Genomic DNA, 18,602 nt, shown 5'->3' on the forward strand with positions numbered 1-18,602 from the left:
GATCGGCCGGGGACGCCCGCTCAGTGAGGACCCAAGAAATCAGGTGGAGCAGATAAGTTAAGGCACTCAAGTCAACCGCGATACCGAGGACCGTACCCTGTACACCTGCATGACAGTATTGTCAGGCCATTCCAGAAGGGTACTTTGCAGCCTTCCAGACATGTCAGAACACAAACAGTGTTGTAGGCGCCAACATTTGTCCTACAGTATGGTAGGCGTCAACATTTGCCATACGAGAAGAACACGATGAAGTCTACCACATGCATCTGGGCGTCAACAGTATTGTGGGCGCCGATAAATTGTCTTTTACCCGACGACGTGGGCAACAAGACTAGGGCACACACTCTCTCTCTCTCTCTTGAACTTGTTAGGCCGTCCCATTCATCTATAAAAGGGGATGCGCTCTCACCCAACAAGGGACGGTTCATTCTGACTCTCTCTCTGCTAGCTTTAGACATTCTGAGCACTCGAACGGCTTCACGGCTCTAGAACTCTAAAGCTACACAGAGCATACGTTTCAATACTTAGCGCATGTAGGAGCTCCCGTCACTCTCGGCCCTTCAGTCCAGAGTCCGACCGGACCTCTAACACCCCCATCTTATTCACACTCGTTTGTAACCCCACAGCAAACTTCGAGCACCTAGGCTCAGGAATAAAGTCACCGACCGACTCAAATTGGACGTAGGGCACATTGCCTGAACCAGTATAAACCCTGTGTCATTGAGTGCTAGGCCACATCCGATCACAACGTACGGTAAAACGATAAATATTTACTTGTTGGTAACTTTTCGCACAACACTATATGTGTACGATATTTACATGATTAAACAAGTGATATAGCAGTGTTTCCCCATTTTTGCAGAATATGATGCATATGGGAGTACCGCTTTTGATGCTTTGCATTGAGTTAACACTAGTATAGTAGTCAGTAATATATAAATAATTTTGCCATTGCACTATTGCAATTGGCTTCTGATTTCTCACTCTTCTATCCAATTCTCTTTGGTGTGGTTTTCCCAAATAGGAGTAACAATGCTGAAGATGAGCGTGAAATGTCTCATTGATTTTTGTTCTTTGTTTCTCATGCTACAAGATAATTTGGGAAAATGGAAAAGGACAATCAACGAATTACAAAAGAATACCTAAAATGACAATATGTCAGAAGCTGTACAAAGATAATTATGAGATTTTCAGGAATAGTAGTTTGTGGGAAGCTACATGTATGCAGCTTACAATGGGCCACAAGTGAATCATGTTTAACTGCATTATATCCTAAACTGAATTTTGCATCCTCAGGTTGGGGTCTATACTATCAAGGCAGGAGACCACTTCCAGTATGGTTGGCCTCATGCACGCATTATGGTCGACACACTTGCAGGCAATTTCAAGAACCTTCAGCATTTGCTCATCATGCCCCATGCCTCGTAGATGTGGATCGAGGACCTCAATCTGCTTCCCTTCTGATTTCATCTCCTGCACCCACTTCACAAGTTCTTTTGATAAAGACAGGCCCGTAACAGGTCGCCTTCCTGTGAGCAGCTCAAGCAGAACAACTCCAAAACTGTACATATCACCTCTCAACGTCGCAACCCATCCTTGCCCATACTCAGGTGGGATGTAGCCCAGAGTGCCAACTAGCTCAGTTGTGACATGAGTTTTGTTTGCAAGGACTAATCTTGAGAGCCCAAAATCGGCAACATAAGCCTTGAATTCTTTGTCAAGTAGGATGTTACTGGACTTTATGTCACGGTGGACAATGTGGGGCTTACAGACATCATGGATATAAGAAAGGCCTCGGCTTGCCCCTTGTGCAATTTTGAGCCGCATCGGCCAATTGAGAAATGTGCTGGCGTCGTCATCTATGTTGTGAAGCCAATCGTCCAGGCTGCCATTCTCCATGTAGGAATATATGAGGAGCCTTGAATCTCCCTGTATGCAGTAACCCCAGAGCGGCACAAGATTCTCATGCTGGGCCATGGAAAGTGCTTCAACCTCTGCCTTGAATTCCTTTTCCATGGTCCACATTTCACCATTAAGCTTCTTGACGGCCAGCTTGGTCCCATCAGGTAATATAGCCTTGTAGACTAGACCATAGCCTCCACAGCCTATGATGTTTCCCTGGTGGAAGTTATTTGTGGCCTTCACAATGTCAGTGAATTTGAGCTTGTTTTCTTCACCTTCTCCTCTTGGCACTATCACTAATGACTGTTCTGAATCAGACATGTGTGAAGTTGCTTCTACATCTTCATTATTACAGGTCTTGCTTTTGTTTATCAAACTTTTACCCTTGACTGAGGCAGCAAGATATGCCAGAAGCAAAAGAAGAAGAACTCCAAAGAATGTGCCAAATGCAATCCCAAAAATGGCTTTCCTACTGTGTTGCTTTGTTGAGACTGTTGGTGCGCCTGCTGAGCTACAATTGTGAAGGAGGATAGGGCCGCACAGCTTTGGATTACCCTCAAAGCTATTATTCGAGAATGTACTGAATTGGCCTCCATTTGGAATAGGCCCTTCCAGGTTATTGTAAGAAATATTCAATGCAGAGAGGAAGTGTAGATTCTTTAATGCTGATGGAATTGCACCGGTGAGATGGTTGTTAGACAAGTCTAGCACTTGCAGATTTGTTAAGTTGCAGAGTTCCAGTGGTATTTCTCCTGATAAGTCATTTGAGCTGAAACTGAGTACAGCGAGTGATTGCAACTGACCAATCTCTTGGGGAATGACACCAGTGAAGTTATTGTAACCAAGTTTCAGCAGTTTTGGAAGTGCACTGGTTATCCGGTACTGGAGTGATGGGTTTTTATAAACAGGTAGCTCAAATACCCTTGGATCCAAATGGGTTGCAGTCTTTTCTGTTGTTAGCATCGGCATCTCCATTAACGCTGTTGGTATTTCCCCTGTAAGCTTGTTACTTGATATGTCTAGATGGAAAAGTGACTTTAAGCTTTTGATCCAGGCAGGTATTGGCCCACTGAGTTGATTCGTGTGCAAAAGCAGCACCTGCAAATTTTTTAGCTCTGATAGCCAAAGAGGTATTTTCCCAGACAACAAGCAATTAGACATCGAAAGAACCTGAAGATTCTGAAAACCATCAATCGTTCCATCTTCTGGCATGGCCTCACCCTTGAAGTTGCTTCCAATAAGTAGGGAGGTGAGATTCCTACAATTCTTGAGGATGTGAAGCGTATTTGTGATATTTGTAAAATTGTTGGAAACTAGTGAGAGGAAAACAAGATACTTCAAATTGGCTATTTTTGGTGAAAGCTGCCCATGTAAGTTGTTGTTCGAAAGGCGCAATGCATTCAGTTTGTTGCATGAGTAGATGCTTTCAGGAACTGTGCCAGTGAAGTTGTTGTACAGAAGATCCAATGTTTTCAGATTGGGCAGGTTGAAGAAGTTAACCTTCTGAATCTCTCCGCTGAAGTTATTGACCTTGAGGTCAATTGTTATGAGATTTGTGCAATTGCTTAGAGTTGATGGCAGCTCCCCGGACATGTTGTTGTTGTTCAAATGGAGTTCCTCTAATCTTTTGAGCTGACCTATGGAATCTGGGATGTTTCCATTTAGCTTATTGCCTCCAAGATCAAGGTGAACCAGATTTCTGAGGTTGATAATGTGTTCACTATCAAGTATTCCATGCAAACCGTTGTTAGGAAAAGAGAGGTACTCTAATGATGTAGCATTGAAGAGTTCATCTGGGAGTGACCCACTGAGGGCATTGTGGCCAGCCTTGAGCACTTTGAGCATGGAGCAGTTACCAAGCCCAGGAGGAATGAGGCCACTGAGTTGGTTATAACAGAGTGCAATCACAGCTAAGGCTGGTGAGCTACTGCAGAGATGACTTGGTATCTGTCCGGTGAAGCTGTTGTTGCTGGCATTGAGCGCAACCAGACTGGTCATCACCTCCCATGTAGTTGATGGGAACTGTCCTGTAAACAAGTTGGTGGAGATGTTCAATACCTGCAGAGGCCGGCGAGGGGTCGATGAAGGTAGCTCGTGCAGGCCTCCATTGAGACGGTTGAAGCTGACATCGAGGACAACGATGCTGTTTGACGACATCAGTTCCATCGGCAGGCCACCGGACAGCAAGTTGTGTGACAGATTGAGGCTCAGCAGGCTGGCGAGCTCACCCAGGGACGCCGAGATGTGCCCCTCAAGGCCCTTCGAAGCAAGGGAGACATCAGTGACTGCCCCATCCCTGCCGCAGCCAACCCCTTCCCATGCGCAGCAGTCCGTGCCATTCTGCCACGACAAGGCGAGGCCGCCGTCCTGCGAGAGCCCAGTGAGGAACTGAAGGAGGGAGCTCCTCTCCTGCTCCGAGCACGAGCTTGTGGGTGGGAGAAAGGCGAGTAGCAAAAGCGCAAGCGCGAGGCCTAAGAGAGGTTTGAGAAATCCATTGCTGTACTTCTCGCATGAGGGATGATGCACTGGTTGCTGCTGCATGGCTTCTTGATGATGAATGAAACTAGCATCAAAGCAGATGCTTGAATCTGATGCTGACTGGATGGCGATGCCCAATTTGGAAAGAGCGCGAGGAGGTAAGACCTTTTTTTTTAGGGAAGAAGAGGTAAGAGGTAAGACAATAAGCAGCCCCCAGTTTGATTCTGTCCTGTTTATCTGTTGCAGGCTTGCAGCCGCAGGAAATGAAAATTGGGTCAAGTCTGATGTGGGCACACATCCACACCCGTTTCCTGGCACATTTGCCATAGCAGGTAGCAGCTTCCCGGCTTATTCACACGGTCAGACCTTCACGTTTTGGATGAGCCAGCCTGGTATATATATGATAATCTATGAAAAAGTCCAAACCTTCTGCGCAAACAAAAGGCTGCTTTGGTACCCACCCACCCATTGATTATGTGATTATTGAGTCAAAGTTGCAGGATATGCATAACTTTAGATGGTGACTCGATCTCATATTAATTATTTTTAATATATATACACTAGTGTATTATTTCATTCATTATCTCAGTCTTTACTTAATGCAGCTACTCTTCAGTGCTGTTGTGGCCAATTTGAGTCCCCAAAGCAGCATGATAGACTTTTCTAGTTGTCATTTCATCTTCATCAACTGTTTCATTGACCTCAATGTGGTGCTCACGTGTGCATGAACCGGTTCAATTATTTTGCCCTTGTTTCTTCTGCTTTAGTTGACCCCAAGTGTCGGCTGACATTTTGCAGTGCACCGTTTCTATATATCTATCAATTATATTATATATATACAATCAAGATGGCGAAAATCGAAGCAACCCTGTCCACTTGAGAGGCTGATATAATCTCTTGTGTTTTTGTGCAAAGAAAATGGTTTCTTTGGCAGCCACACCATTCAGTTGTTACCTGATATATTTATTGGGTGGTGGTATGCTATCCGAATAGGTCCAAGGGAGTGTTCGGCTGGGATGGAAAACACTGTTCACGCTGGATACACTGTTCATAATGAAATGCTGTGAGAGAAAAACACTGCTCCAGCTGAAAAAAGAAGCCGAACAAGCTGTATTACCCTTTTCAACTTCAAGTTCGCCCTCGGTTCAAGTAACACTCAACTATGAAATCGTCTCTTATCAAGAAAAGCCCTATGAAATCGTCTACTTAACTCTGTCGTTTTTCAAAAGATTGCTTTTCACGTTTTGTTCAAAACCAAAACCGGTTTAGGTTTGTGGCATCAGGTCTAGGTGGTTTTGATGACAGTGGCACAGTCAATAGCGAAGGCACTGCTCGGCCGAGCTTGTCGATGAAATTTAAAAGAAAATTTTCTTTGTATTAAAGAAGAGCATTGTAATTTGCTAGGTAAATATTATTTTATAATAAATATTACCTGGATTTCTAAAAGCCTCTGGCTCCACCACATGACACGGTTATACAATGGCCAGGCTTGCCAGTTGCCACCAGTGGCGGAGCTAGGGAACTTTCGCGACTAGGGCCAATATTATGAACCACTAACACCAGATCATATGCTAATGGACAAAAGTAATGCTAGTATATAGATTTAGGTCGAAAAAACATAAGGGAATTACTCTAGTGTTTTTTTCTCACGCCCATAGGCCCTAGCCTTATATCCGCCACTGGTTGCCACGTCATCTTCCTCCCCTAAATCTTTCTTCTACTCTCTCTCTCTCTCTGCTTGCTTGCTGGTGCTGAACCAGCTCACCTGCAGCACTACAGCTTTCCGACATGTACTCAGCGGTGAGCGGTCGGCCTGTGGGATCCTGCGTAGCATGACGATGGCGACTGACGAACCACCAGGCGACGAGAGGCTATCAACCTTTTTTGGTAAGTAAATAAAACCCTTTCCTCATCGAAAGTTTTTCATCGTTGCCACGTGTGTGCTTGAACAAAGAACCAATGTATATATGCATACGTGAATAACTATATTGTATATCTTTTTTTTATGAAGTACAATACATATATGTATATACTACACTCACGTACATACATGTCTCTATGAGCACATTGAAACAACAATGTAAACCGGAGCAGCCGTGTGAACTTGAGAGGCTATGGACTTACATTGCAGCACGAATAAAGCGCGCAGCCTGCGCCGTATGCTGCTGGTTGTTGCTGCGGTGGGATGCCGTGCTCGTTGCATGTATGCATGGCTTGTGCACATCACGCATGGCCTACTACACCTAGCGTGTGATATGGTTCGTGAAGAAAAAAAAAGCATTTCAAGGTTCAGATTCTGGTCAGTATGCATTCCGTGCGGCTTTATCCCAATTGACAAACAGATGTTGTCCTGTTGCTTTCCCAAGTCCATATTTAACTTGGACCAGAAATCCGATAGATTTATCCGCTCCTCCCCCCGGCCGAGTTTCTGCCCTTATATATTTCTAAGGAAGAAAAATAAAACTTTGAATAAGACATTCTTGGCATTTAAAAGAAGGAAGAGGTCCATCTTTTACCATTAAAATTATCATCGGGGTCTGTATTAGATGGGCACATATATACGAGCATATTTACTCTTAAGAATAAATGCACACACTCTGCCTCCTATAAACACCTCTAGAAGACCCTGCTAGCCGATATTAAGACTGATGAAGTCACCACATGTATCTACCATAAGTAAATTCCCATAAGCAATCTACCAATAAAGTAACGCCCAATTCGCAAAAAAAAAACTAGATATATTTGACCATCATGCATGGCTTGTGCACATCACGCATGTATGCATGGCTTGTGCACATCACGCATGCCCTACTACACTAGCGTGTGATATGGTTCGTGAAAAAAAGCATTTCAATGTTCAGATTCTGGTCAGTATGCATTCCGTGCGGCTTTATCCCAATTGACAAACAGATGTTGTCCTGTTGCTTTCCAAGTCCATACTTTAACTTGGACCAGGAATCCGACATTCTTGGCATTTAAAAGAAGGAAGAGGTCCATCTTTTACCATTAAAATTATCATCGGGTCTGTATTAGATGGGCACATATATACGAGCATATTTACTCTTAAGAATAAATGCACACACTCTGCCTCCTATAAACACCTCTAGAAGACCCTGCTAGCCGATATTAAGACTGATGAAGTCACCACATGTATCTAAATGTCAATGGACACATAGTATAGCATTGAAATAATAGCACCGTTAAATTCTGAGATAAATCAAGAATATATATATATGAGCAGTTGAGCACTCTGGTCGAGGACTCAACTCAGATGGATAGCTAGGTCCGCCATAAGTAAATTCCCATAAGCAATCTACCAATAAAGTAACGCCCAATTCGCAAAAAAAAACTAGATATATTTGAACATCAAATTATGAAAACCGAACAAATTTAGCACTTAAGTTGTTTCAAATGCGATTTTTCTATTAATGTATTTTCTAAAAGTAACACAAATCTATAATATTCTATAGAAAATTCACTAATTGATTTAAAAAGTAGGAAAAAAAATCAAAACTAGTACTTTTTTTTCAAAAAAAAAATCTATAGGTGCTCTACAAACAATTATCTGGATTGTATCACACCTCCCCGCGCCCCCCCCCCCCCCCCCCCCCCCCTCCCCGCCCTTTCTGGTGTTTCGTTGTTTGCTATACCACCCATTATTTATGAAAATTATCGTTTTGTGCTATATTAGCCCACGAGAACCCAGAGGGAACCAACATACTTCAAGTACATGAAAGTTCTAGAAGGTGATACCATCCTCACAGATGCAAAGGTGCCATGCTTGACCACATAGAGAACTTTTAAGGCATTACTCCTCCTGCTATAAATTATAGTTCACTTTGATTTTGTCCCAAGTCAAATTTATTTAACTTTAATCAAGTTTTTAGAAAACATATATTAATATTTATAAGCAAATAAAATCATTATGAAGGCATACTTAACGGAGAATTTGATGAAACTAATTCGATACCATAGATGTTGATATATTTAATATAAAGTGGGCCAAAATTAGAGAAGTTTGACTTCAGACAAAATGAAAGTGAACGATAATTTGGAATGGAGGGATTATATGGTTAGCATTTTACTTTATTTTTTATCACTTGCCTAGGTAATAGGTTTTAAACGACATAGGGAGTCAAGCATCTTGCAATCAACTAATCATGTGGTCAACATAATGTAAAGTACAAACAATACGGAGTAATTTGTAAAGTACAAACCATAAGACGAACTGAGCGTAGCTTAGCTGATTGGGTCCTTGTGGTGGAACCTGCTCATTCAGATTTAAGTCCCCGACTTGACATAGGTGCTCGCATTTTTCTGGATTTATTCCAGGATTTAACGGTGCTATTTTTTCAGTGACAGGCGACGTGCCCATCGACAGCGAGGCGCCTATGGTGACTTCATCAATCTCAAGATTTGCCGATCCAACCCAGTTCTTCGGAGGTACTTATAGGGGTAGGGTGTGCGTGCATGCATTCATAGGGGGTGAGTGTGCGCTCGTGTATGTGAGCATGTACGTGGGTCTCACAAAAAAAAGTACAAACAACAATTTAAACAAATAATGACCACGATTACAATTAGCAAAGCACTAGAAACATGAATAAATAAGATACAATTAATTAACTCAAAATAGAAGTCGAATAGATAGAGTATTTTTTTAAAAAAATAGTACCATTTTTGTATTTTATTTAAAATAAATTAGTTATGAATATGTAAATTTTAAACCATATTTTTATTGTTACTTAGAAAAACACATATAAAGATTTGAAATTAGTTAAAGAGCTAAATTTGTTTGGCTTCTATAGTTTAAAAATATTTACTTTTTATTTCAGTGGTAAAAAAGGACTTTTATCGTTCTTTCTTCAAAAAATAGTTTCTGAATCAGTTGATTCGAGTCTAAGGAGCTGACTGACAATTAACATATTTGCAAAAGAGAGGAGGCTATTTGCAAAAAAAGAAAAAATGGCCATTCTTTTAAATCTCCTGGCCGGCGGGCGGCGGCATGGTGACGGACGAGATTGTCCTGCCATCGGCGACCGGCGACCGCCGACGACCCCATCCCCACACGTCGCTCAGCTGGCCTTCTACCAATCGTGCTCAGGTGCAGCGCCAGCACCGTCGGACCCATGCCCCCATGCTCTGATAGTTTGATTATCGTGAGGTTGGCGGGCCGCAAACATTACAGTTGTTATCTGCTGCCCCTCCAGCCCTCCTACCTCTCCGACCAGTCGACCACCACCAACCCCGCGCCGCGCCGCGCCCTCGCGTTCTGCGCTCATACGCGTGCGCGCGTCTTCGACTGTTCGACGCAATGCTAGCCCCTGGGGCGTGTAACGCGGCACCGCAGTCTTGGAAGCGTCGCGCTCATTCTGTTCGACGAAATGCCGCCGGCGCCCGGCGGGACCCATCACTTGGGTTCCAAACCTCGGACGGAGACGGTGGCCGTTGAAAACATGCCGAGGATGGTGACCGCATCTCGCGTATGCTGCTGTGTCAAACTTCTCCTGCATGGTTGGTAACTTGGTACTGAACTTTGGATTGCCTAGATGCATGACCAGATTCATTTAGTGATAGTGCGTGTACTGTGGCACATTCTGGTCAGCTTGCGCAGCTCTATTCTAGTCTCAAAACTAACCATCATACTGCACGGCCATTAGATTTCATACTTGAACCAAGAATTGTTGGCATTTACTCATTCCACATCCTATGTTAAGCACCAGTAGTTCTGAATTCTGTGGATCAGAGCCAAAAAACTGAACTACAGCACCCAAATGCAATAACACCAGTATTTGATGAAGACGGCAAAAATTTTTTTCACTTGCTTTGACTCTGTATCAGTACTTGAGCTAATAAGGAACTCAAAAATGGGGGTGGGGTACTGGATCTTTCTTTAAAAAATTACTTTCAAACTCTGCAACAAAATGTACACATGCATTATAACACTACTACAACTTAAAAGTTAAGACTACTACCTCTACTGAAAAATGCATCTACTCTATACACTGAAATACAGTATTATCATTTGTAACTCTAGCTGCATTCAGTCTCAACCAACTTTTGTGTCTGCAGGCCAGCATCAATGCTTTCCAGATATGAGACTACTTCCATTATAGGCGGCCTCATAAAAGGGTCATGGTTCACACACTTACAGGCAACTTCAAGCATCTTCCACATGTGCTCTTCATGTCCTGTGCCGTGGAGTGTTGCATCCAATACCTCAATCTGCTTTCCCTGAGACCTTATCTCCATCACCCATGAGACAAGTTCTTTTGATGTGGACAGTACCTGAACAGGCCGTATTCCTGTGAGCAGCTCAAGCAGGACAACTCCAAAACTGTATATATCACCTCTCAGAGTAGCCACCCATCCATTCGCATACTCAGGGGGAATGTAACCAAGAGTGCCAACCAACTCGGTTGTAACATGAGTTTTATTTGGAAGGATCAGTCTTGACAGCCCAAAATCTGCAACATAAGCTTTGAATTCTTTGTCAAGTAGGATGTTGCTGGATTTTATGTCACGATGGACAATGTGTGGCTTGCATACAATATGAATGTAGGAAAGGCCACGGCATGCTCCTTGGGCAATCTTCAGCCTTGTCGGCCAGTCAAGAAACATGCTAGCATCATCATCCCTGTTGTGAAGCCAATCATCCAGACTGCCATTCTCCATGAAAGAATATATGAGGAACCTGGAGTTTCCGTAAATGCAATAACCCCAGTGGTATAAGATTTTCATGCTGGGCCATTGAGAGTGCTTCAACCTCAGTAGTGAACTCCCTTTCCATAAGGCACATCTCACCATTGAGCTTCTTAATTGCAAGCTTGGATCCATCAGGTAGCTCGGCCTTGAACACTAATCCATTGCCTCCACACTCGATGATGTTCTCCTTGCCAAAGTTATTTGTTGCCTTCACAATGTCGGTGAATGTGAGCTTGTTTTCATCTCTGCTTCCCTAGCATCATTACCAACGAATGCTCTGAGTTGGAGTTGAATGATAGCGTTTCTATATCACTATGATTGGTGCTGAAAGTTTGACCCCGGAACAATATTAGGACACAAGCTAGCAGTAACAGGATGGCGAGGCTTCCAAAAACCACACTAAATACAAGTACAAATATAGCTATCTTGCTATGCTGTTTCTCAGAGACCAAAGGTGGTCCAGCTGAACTGCACTGGTGAATGAGCATAGGACCACAGAGCTTTGGGTTGCCACCAAAGCTGGAATTTGTAAATGTACTAAGCTGGCCTGTAGTCGGCACAGGCCCTTCTAGGTCATTGAAAGAAACATTGAATTTAGAAAGGAAGTGTAGATTGTTCAGTGCGGCTGGGATTCTGCCAGTTCGATGATTGCTCGATAAGTCAAGCACCATCAAGTTTGTGAGGTTGCAGATCAATTGGGGGATATCTCCATATAATTTCTTGAAGCTCAAATTAAGTGAAAGGAGCTCTTTTAAGAGACCAATCTCTGGAGGGATCACACCAATGAAGTTATTGTTTCCTAGGTTGAGCACCTTTTGGAAAGCATTGGCCTTACGGTATTGAAATGACGTATCTACATAAATTGGTAGATCAAAGACTCTCGGATCCAAATGTGCAGCAGTCTTCTCTGATTTCAGCATTGGCATATTGTTAACGCTGTAGGAATTTCCCCAGTCAGATTGTTATTTGATATGTCAACATAAAATAGGAAGTTTAAGCTGCTGATCCAGTCTGGTATTGTTCCAGTTAGTTGATTTCTATGTAAAAATAACATCTCCAGATTTCCAAGCTTTGATAACCAATGAGGTATTTTCCCCAACAATGAGCACTCACTTAAGGAAAGAACCTGAAGTTTCTCAAAACCATCAATCCCGTCATCATCAGTTATGGTCTCTTGCATAAAATTGTTTCCAATAAGAAGGGTTGTGAGGTTCTTGGAGCTCTTTAGTATCTGAAGTGCATTTGTTAAATTGGATTTTGGTGTTTCTGCCCCTACTTCATAGTCCAATGGTGATTTTGCCTCTCTTTTTTTAACTTTGTCATTTTACCCTTATTTTTTTCAACTGAAGCTCCCGTTTGGCCCTGGTATATAGCCCCGTCTGAAATGGATAGATTAAATGGCAAAAAGAAAAATAAAAAAGAAAAGGCACCTACGCGAAAACGCAATTATACCCCTCGCTCCATATCCTTCTTTCTCACTCGGTCGCTTGAGTCCTTCCTGTGCCCAAGTGAGTCGCGAGTGCTCGCAACTTTCAGGCGGCGGCGCTAGGGTTTGCCTGATTCTAGGCGGCGGCGTGGCTACCAGCGACGCGGCTGGCGGCGCGGCTTATCCACCATCTGCCGCCCCCTCCCACCCCCGGCTCGTCTCCTCCTCTCTTCCCCGCGCTCCCCCGGCGGCGCGGCCACCGGCTGTGGGCGCCGTCGGGCTGCAGCGGGGTACGCCCTGGCCACTCCCCCGGCTCACGCCCTTGGTGGCGTGTCTGGGGGCCTTGCCCGCTGCCGTGCCCCCCGTCCCCAAGGCTCAGTGCCTGCAACAGCAACAGCTCCATTCGGCCAAAGGCTCGCCACCATGGAAGAGCCAGCAACCTCTCAAGAGCCTAGGTATTTTCTTCGATTTCTGTGATGTGTGCTTCAATGCAGTAGAAAGTAGCAGCGATTAGTAGATGTGTTAACTCGTTTATTGCCTGTTGTGGTTTGTAGGATAAATCATAGTAAATTGGAACTTGTTGTTAAAGTGCGCTCGTTTTTAAGCTTGCCGGACAGTGGTCTAAAAACATGGTGGCAAGGTAGAACTCTGCCAACCAAGGTTGTGGACACAAATAGCTTTGGGCTGCTGCAGCAAGTTGATTTCATTGCTGAGCACTGCTTGTGGGGTTCTAAGCAGTACATTACCTTGTGGCGTGATTTGGAGAATGATTCTGTGGAAATAAAATCTAATGAAAATATGTTTTTCTAATCAATGTAGACAATGGATTAGTATGCATCAATGATCAGTTAAATGGTTTTGAGGGGCCACTGCAATTTTCTCCAACAAAGAGAAGATTTCACCCTACTGTGAGGACTGGTGTGCTCCTAATTGAGGAAGGCAAAAATGCTACAGCCACAAATGCTAGTGAGAGAGCCACAAAAAAAAAGACAATATCTACCAAAAAAACTTCTCTGTTGATAGGCTCAAATGCTACAGCCACAAAAGCTGAAGTAACTGTGAATAGATTTAGGCATGCAGTGAACTTTGATGAAAAAACTTGTAGCTGTCGGGCTTGGCAAGTGACTGGAAAACCCTGCAGCCATGCTTTGGCTTTCATTGCAAAGATAAGTAGGGAGGCACATATGGATGAATTTGTCCATGAATACTTCTCTGTTGATAGGTTTAGAAAGGCATATTGTCGGTGTTTCGAATCACCGACTAGTAAATTTCTAATTTGCGCGTTTGACCCAGATGGCTGTGCTCGGAGGACACAAGGATTTATACTGGTTTGGACGGAACGTCCCTACGTCCAGTCTACTGCTGCTCGTGTTACCGGCACTTGGTTTGTAGTAGGGTTACAAACAGGCGAGAGAGGGAGAAGGTTCCAAGTCTTTGGTGAAAAGAGTGAGTCTGGTTGAGCCCTCTGTCAACTGCCGAGCGCCTAAGCCTTCCGCCGCTCTGACGTGTTAGATGTGTCTTAGACTGCCCCCCCCCCCCGTGGGGTGCCCTGCTTCCCCCTTTTATAGATGAAGGGGAATATGCAGGTTACATCAGAGAGAGAGAGAGAGACGAGGAGAGGAAGACTGCCGGGATTGCAACGTCTTCTATCTCCTTTATGCGGGTCCCGCAGGCCCAGTAGATGACGATGGGGATGGCTCCTCATTGCATCCCTGTTCGTCACTGGCGCCGTACGCGGGCGTCGTCAGCTGGTCATGGCGCTCCATCTCGTTCCAGCGGACGGTATGGTTCGCTGATGCCTCCGCTGGAAGCCGTACGGGGAGTAGGTAGCACAGCATCGGCACGCCCAATGCTGTTGGCGACGTGCGTCCTCAGACATGGCCCGTCGTGGTCGCGGGTCACGTCAAGACACGCCTGCTCCCTTTTTGGCGTCAGAAGTTTGACCCTGGACTCATACTTTTAGACCCATAGTGGTTGGGGGCGGTACGGACCTCCATCGGGCGAGGGGAGCCCGCGCTCTCAGGATCAAGCAAGGCAGAGTCCATGCCCTCGGGGTCGGACATGATGGGGCTCTCGCCCGAGGCATCGGGTGTGATGGGGCTCTCGCCCGAGGGGTCGGGCGAGATAGAGCCCACGCCCTTGGGGTCGGGTGACTCGGATCCCGTATCCTTGAGGTCAGGCAAGACGGAGCCCGTGCCCTCGGGGCCAGGCGATACCAAGATACGCTCTTGACCATTCGAGGGTGTTAGCGTTCGCGGCCATTAGCTTCCTTCTTCTAGGTATTCCTGATACTGATACCTGACAGTAGCCTCCAAGCCTGTGGAGCAGTAGGATACTCCTTCGAAGGCTTTTTTAGAAGGATTCTGGGGATCTTGATGTCCCTTTGTGGGCCGTTGGATGTCTTGGTATGGTCGAGATTCCTTTCCATCATGTTTGGACTCCTCAGGAGCATGTAGCTGCACGATTTGGGGATCAGAGAAGATCTCTTTTGATTCTGATTCCTCCCTAGGGTCCGACCGATCCGCCATTGTTATGCGACCACGTATTCGGTCTCCTTGCGAGTCCAACCCTCGAGCCCCCACGCGCAGCAAGGGTCCGGTCAAGGGGTCAGCTCATCTTAAGGTCGTCCTCCCTCAAGTGTTTTTTTGATAAAATGGAGGGGTTGAGTCGTGCCATGTTTTCCTCGATGGGAGAACTATGGTGCTTAGTGAGTTGTTAACGGGCAAGTTCGAGTGGGGCCCCGGCTTCCCGTTCATGGGGGTCAAGCATGGGTCAGCTAGTGTTGACTCTAGGTTCCTGACCCCAGTCCATATAGTTCTCGGGTCCGTTCGATCGGTCCCAAGGGCTCGTTGCCTTTCTTCGAGAAAAAACCATGGACCGTGCTCTGTCAAGACTCAAACATGGTCCGGAAGGCCCACGACGCTCATGCGCCTAGGTACTAGCCACTAGCGGGCCCATCCCATTCCACCCCTTACTCCAAAGGTGCCTTGGAGCGGTTGTGAACCTGTCGGTGGGCCAACCTTCGAACTCCTAGGCATTAATGGGTCGTGGGAGCGTTTTTAGCTCCGTATCCCTACTTACCTATGGCGGTTTTAAGCCCATCAAGGGGGCAAACCACTGTCCGGCACACCCTTCGAGGAGCGGCCAGGGGTGGCGTGTGCACAATTCCCAGAGGGGCATAGTGACGGGGCATGCCGGATGCGTCGATCTAGGTAGACGGTTCGCCTCTTGTCTCACCCAGCCTTATAAATAGCGGGCTCCTCCTCCATGTTTTGGCGTGCCAAACTACAATCTCACCTTCCCTGCCTTTCCACCACCAGCATTTGGATCTGCTGCCTCTGCTAGTCCACCGCCAGTGTCCTAGATCCATAGCTTTCACTTCTCTACCAGTGCCAAAGAGTCCTCACTCCTCCGTCTTCACTTTCCATGGAGTCGTGGTATCGCTCCAATGTCATGCACGCACACATGGATGGCCTCGTCAAGCGTGGTCTTCTTCGTGGGAGGACTGACACGATGGAGTGGCTGGTTCTCGGCCATGAGGAGGTGCCGATGCCGCCTGACGGTTACATCATCTCCTTCGCACCCTTCTATGAGCGTGGGCTCATGATCCCCCCTCATCCGTTCTTCTAGGGGCTGCTGCACCACTACTAGGTCGAGTTGCAGCACCTCAATCCCAATGGGATCTAGCACATCGTGGCCTTCATCACGATGTGCGAGGGGTACCTGGGGATCAAGCTGCACTTTGAGTTGTGGAGGTACTTCTTCGCCATCTCCCTGCATAGGAAGAAGGACAAAGGCGGGGAGATCCCGATGCCGATGGCATGCGCGGGTATCCACCTTTGGGGACAGCAGGCGGTCGAGTACATGCCCTACCAGTTGTCCAGATCCAACAAGGGGTGGCACGCTGAAAGGTCCTTGTTTGGTTTTGGTAATTGAGTGACAACTTAGGTGGACTAATTGTGTTTATGTAAGATACACAGGTGATTAGTCCACAGGTACATGTGTGTGAGCAACATATGCCATGAAGGTAAAAATGGCTTGGAGATGTTGCAAAGCTCACACATGTGATGATGAAGGAGCTTATTGCACATGAGACATGACATTGAGTCATGTGATCAAGGTGGAGAAGATCAAGACAAGACTTGGCTTGATGGACCGGTTGCAAGCGTGAAGGGCAAGTCGAAGGCTTTGGAGTGATGGACCGCGTGGTGGTGAAGCTTGAGCAAGACTTGGTGCCGATGGACGATGGCAACGGTGAAGAGCAAGTAGAGTCAAGATCGATGAACCAATATGATCATGTGATGATATGAAGTGGATCATATCATTGTTGATCGTGTTGGTGCATGTGTTGCATCGACATTGAAGGAGATGGAATGGAATGCGCAAGGCAAAGGTATAACCTAGGGCATTTCATTTCACCGGTCATAGGTGTGTAGAGAAGTTTATGACCGGGTTTAGGATAGATGGCCGTACTATTAAGAGGGGCAAACTTGTTTGTATATCGGTCATCTAGTGCCACTCGAGTGATCTAACTTTGCATTGTCACTAGGATCGAGTGGCGTGGCAAGTTGAGTGGCTAACATCCTTTGGGAAATGATTGTGAAAATGCTAACACATATACACATGGTGGTGTACACTTGGTGGTGTTGGCACATTTACAAAGGCGCTTTCGGGAAATGGAATGCCTATTTTCTATTGCGCCGGATGCAAATTCTTGATGATTAGCTCATTAGAGCAAGGGTGAAGAAGTTAGAAGTGAAAACGAGTTGGTCGCGAAGATGCTGGCGTCGGTCAACTGACCGGACGCTGGATCTGAATGCACCGGACGCTGGAAGGCTGCGTCTGGTCAGGCTGACGTACGGTGACGCAGTAGCTGGAGTGTGACCAGACGCTGGCTGCGTCTGATCGCGTTCGACCGGACGCGTCCGGTCATGCTCGGGAGCTTACTGGAAACGACCGGACGCTGGGGGTTCAGCATCCGGTCAGTTGAAGTTGCTGCGTCCGGTCAGGTCAAGTGACCATTGGAACTGGGACACGTGGTCGTCTGTGGGTGACCGAACGCTGAGGTCCAGCGTCCGGTCAACTCGACCGGAGCGTCTGGTCGGCCCGACCGTTGCCCAGTGAAGGGGTAACGGCTAGTTTAGCCCTTGGGGCTATAAATAGAAGTGGCCTTCGGCCATGGCTAGAGCTGAGCACCTCAAGGGACTTAGTGTCCATGCTTGTGAGTGCTTGGGAGCCCTCCATCATACATATACTTGATAGTGATCATCCGATTGTGTGAGTGAGCGATTCTAGTGCGATTGCTTCATGAGGTTGCATCGAGTGGCACTAGGTGATCGAGTTGCGAGCCGGTGGTGCTTGTTACTCTTGGAGGTTGCCACCTCCTAGATGGCTTGGTGGTGGTCTCCATCGAAGCCCGCAAGAAGCTTGTGCGGCGCTCCGGAGAAGTGCTTGTGAGGGGCATTGTGCTCGCCCCGCGGGAGCCGCGAAGAGCAACTCTAGTAAAGCGTGTCATTGAGCTACCCTCACTCAAGGGGTAGGTTCTTGCGGCGCTCGACGTGCGGGCTTAGCGGGTGATGCTAATTAGCCGCCGAACCACCAAGTGAGCGATCGACACAACGGGGACTAGCGTGTTGGAAAACACGTGAACCTCGGGAGAAAAATCATCGTGTCAACCTTGTTCTTCCCATTGGTTTGCATCCCCATTACACAAGCTTGCAATTACTTTTATACATATTAAGCTTGTGTAGTTGCTCTTGTAATTAGATAGCTTGTGTAGCTTGCTAATTACCTTCTTGCTTGTGTAGCATAGAAGTAGCTCCCTTGCGTGGCTAATTTGGTTTTAGTAACCTTGTTAGTCACATTGCTTAGTTTGTGTAGCTAAGTATTTGCGCTCTCTAATTAGGCATTGGTTGCCTTGTTATTGAGCATTGCTAGTGAGCTTAGTTAGCTTTGTGTTTTTGCTTACTAGCATGTGTAGGAGCTCCCTTGTTGCTTAAAGTACTAGTGGCATAGGTTTGTGTAACCTTGCTCCTAGAATTGTTTAGGAGAGCTCTAACTAGCCCGGCACCTTTGTTGCATAATTGTTATCTTT

At 46.0% G+C, this 18,602-nt stretch overlaps 1 protein-coding gene and 1 pseudogene across 1 annotated transcript; both read right to left on the reverse strand.

Annotated features, from left to right (window-relative positions):
* Window positions 1–1,272: 1,272 nt before the first annotated feature.
* LOC136462712 (tyrosine-sulfated glycopeptide receptor 1-like) lies at window positions 1,273–4,533 on the reverse strand. The gene has a single exon (XM_066461770.1). It carries the CDS (start codon window positions 4,441–4,443, stop codon window positions 1,273–1,275), a length of 3,171 nt encoding a protein of 1,056 aa, XP_066317867.1. The 5' UTR covers window positions 4,444–4,533.
* A 5,877-nt stretch (window positions 4,534–10,410) lies between these two features.
* LOC136465167 (tyrosine-sulfated glycopeptide receptor 1-like) lies at window positions 10,411–12,911 on the reverse strand (annotated as a pseudogene).
* Window positions 12,912–18,602: the final 5,691 nt, after the last annotated feature.

This window comes from Miscanthus floridulus, chromosome 7 (genome assembly GCF_019320115.1).
Source record: "Miscanthus floridulus cultivar M001 chromosome 7, ASM1932011v1, whole genome shotgun sequence".
Classification (NCBI taxonomy): Eukaryota; Viridiplantae; Streptophyta; class Magnoliopsida; order Poales; family Poaceae; genus Miscanthus; species Miscanthus floridulus.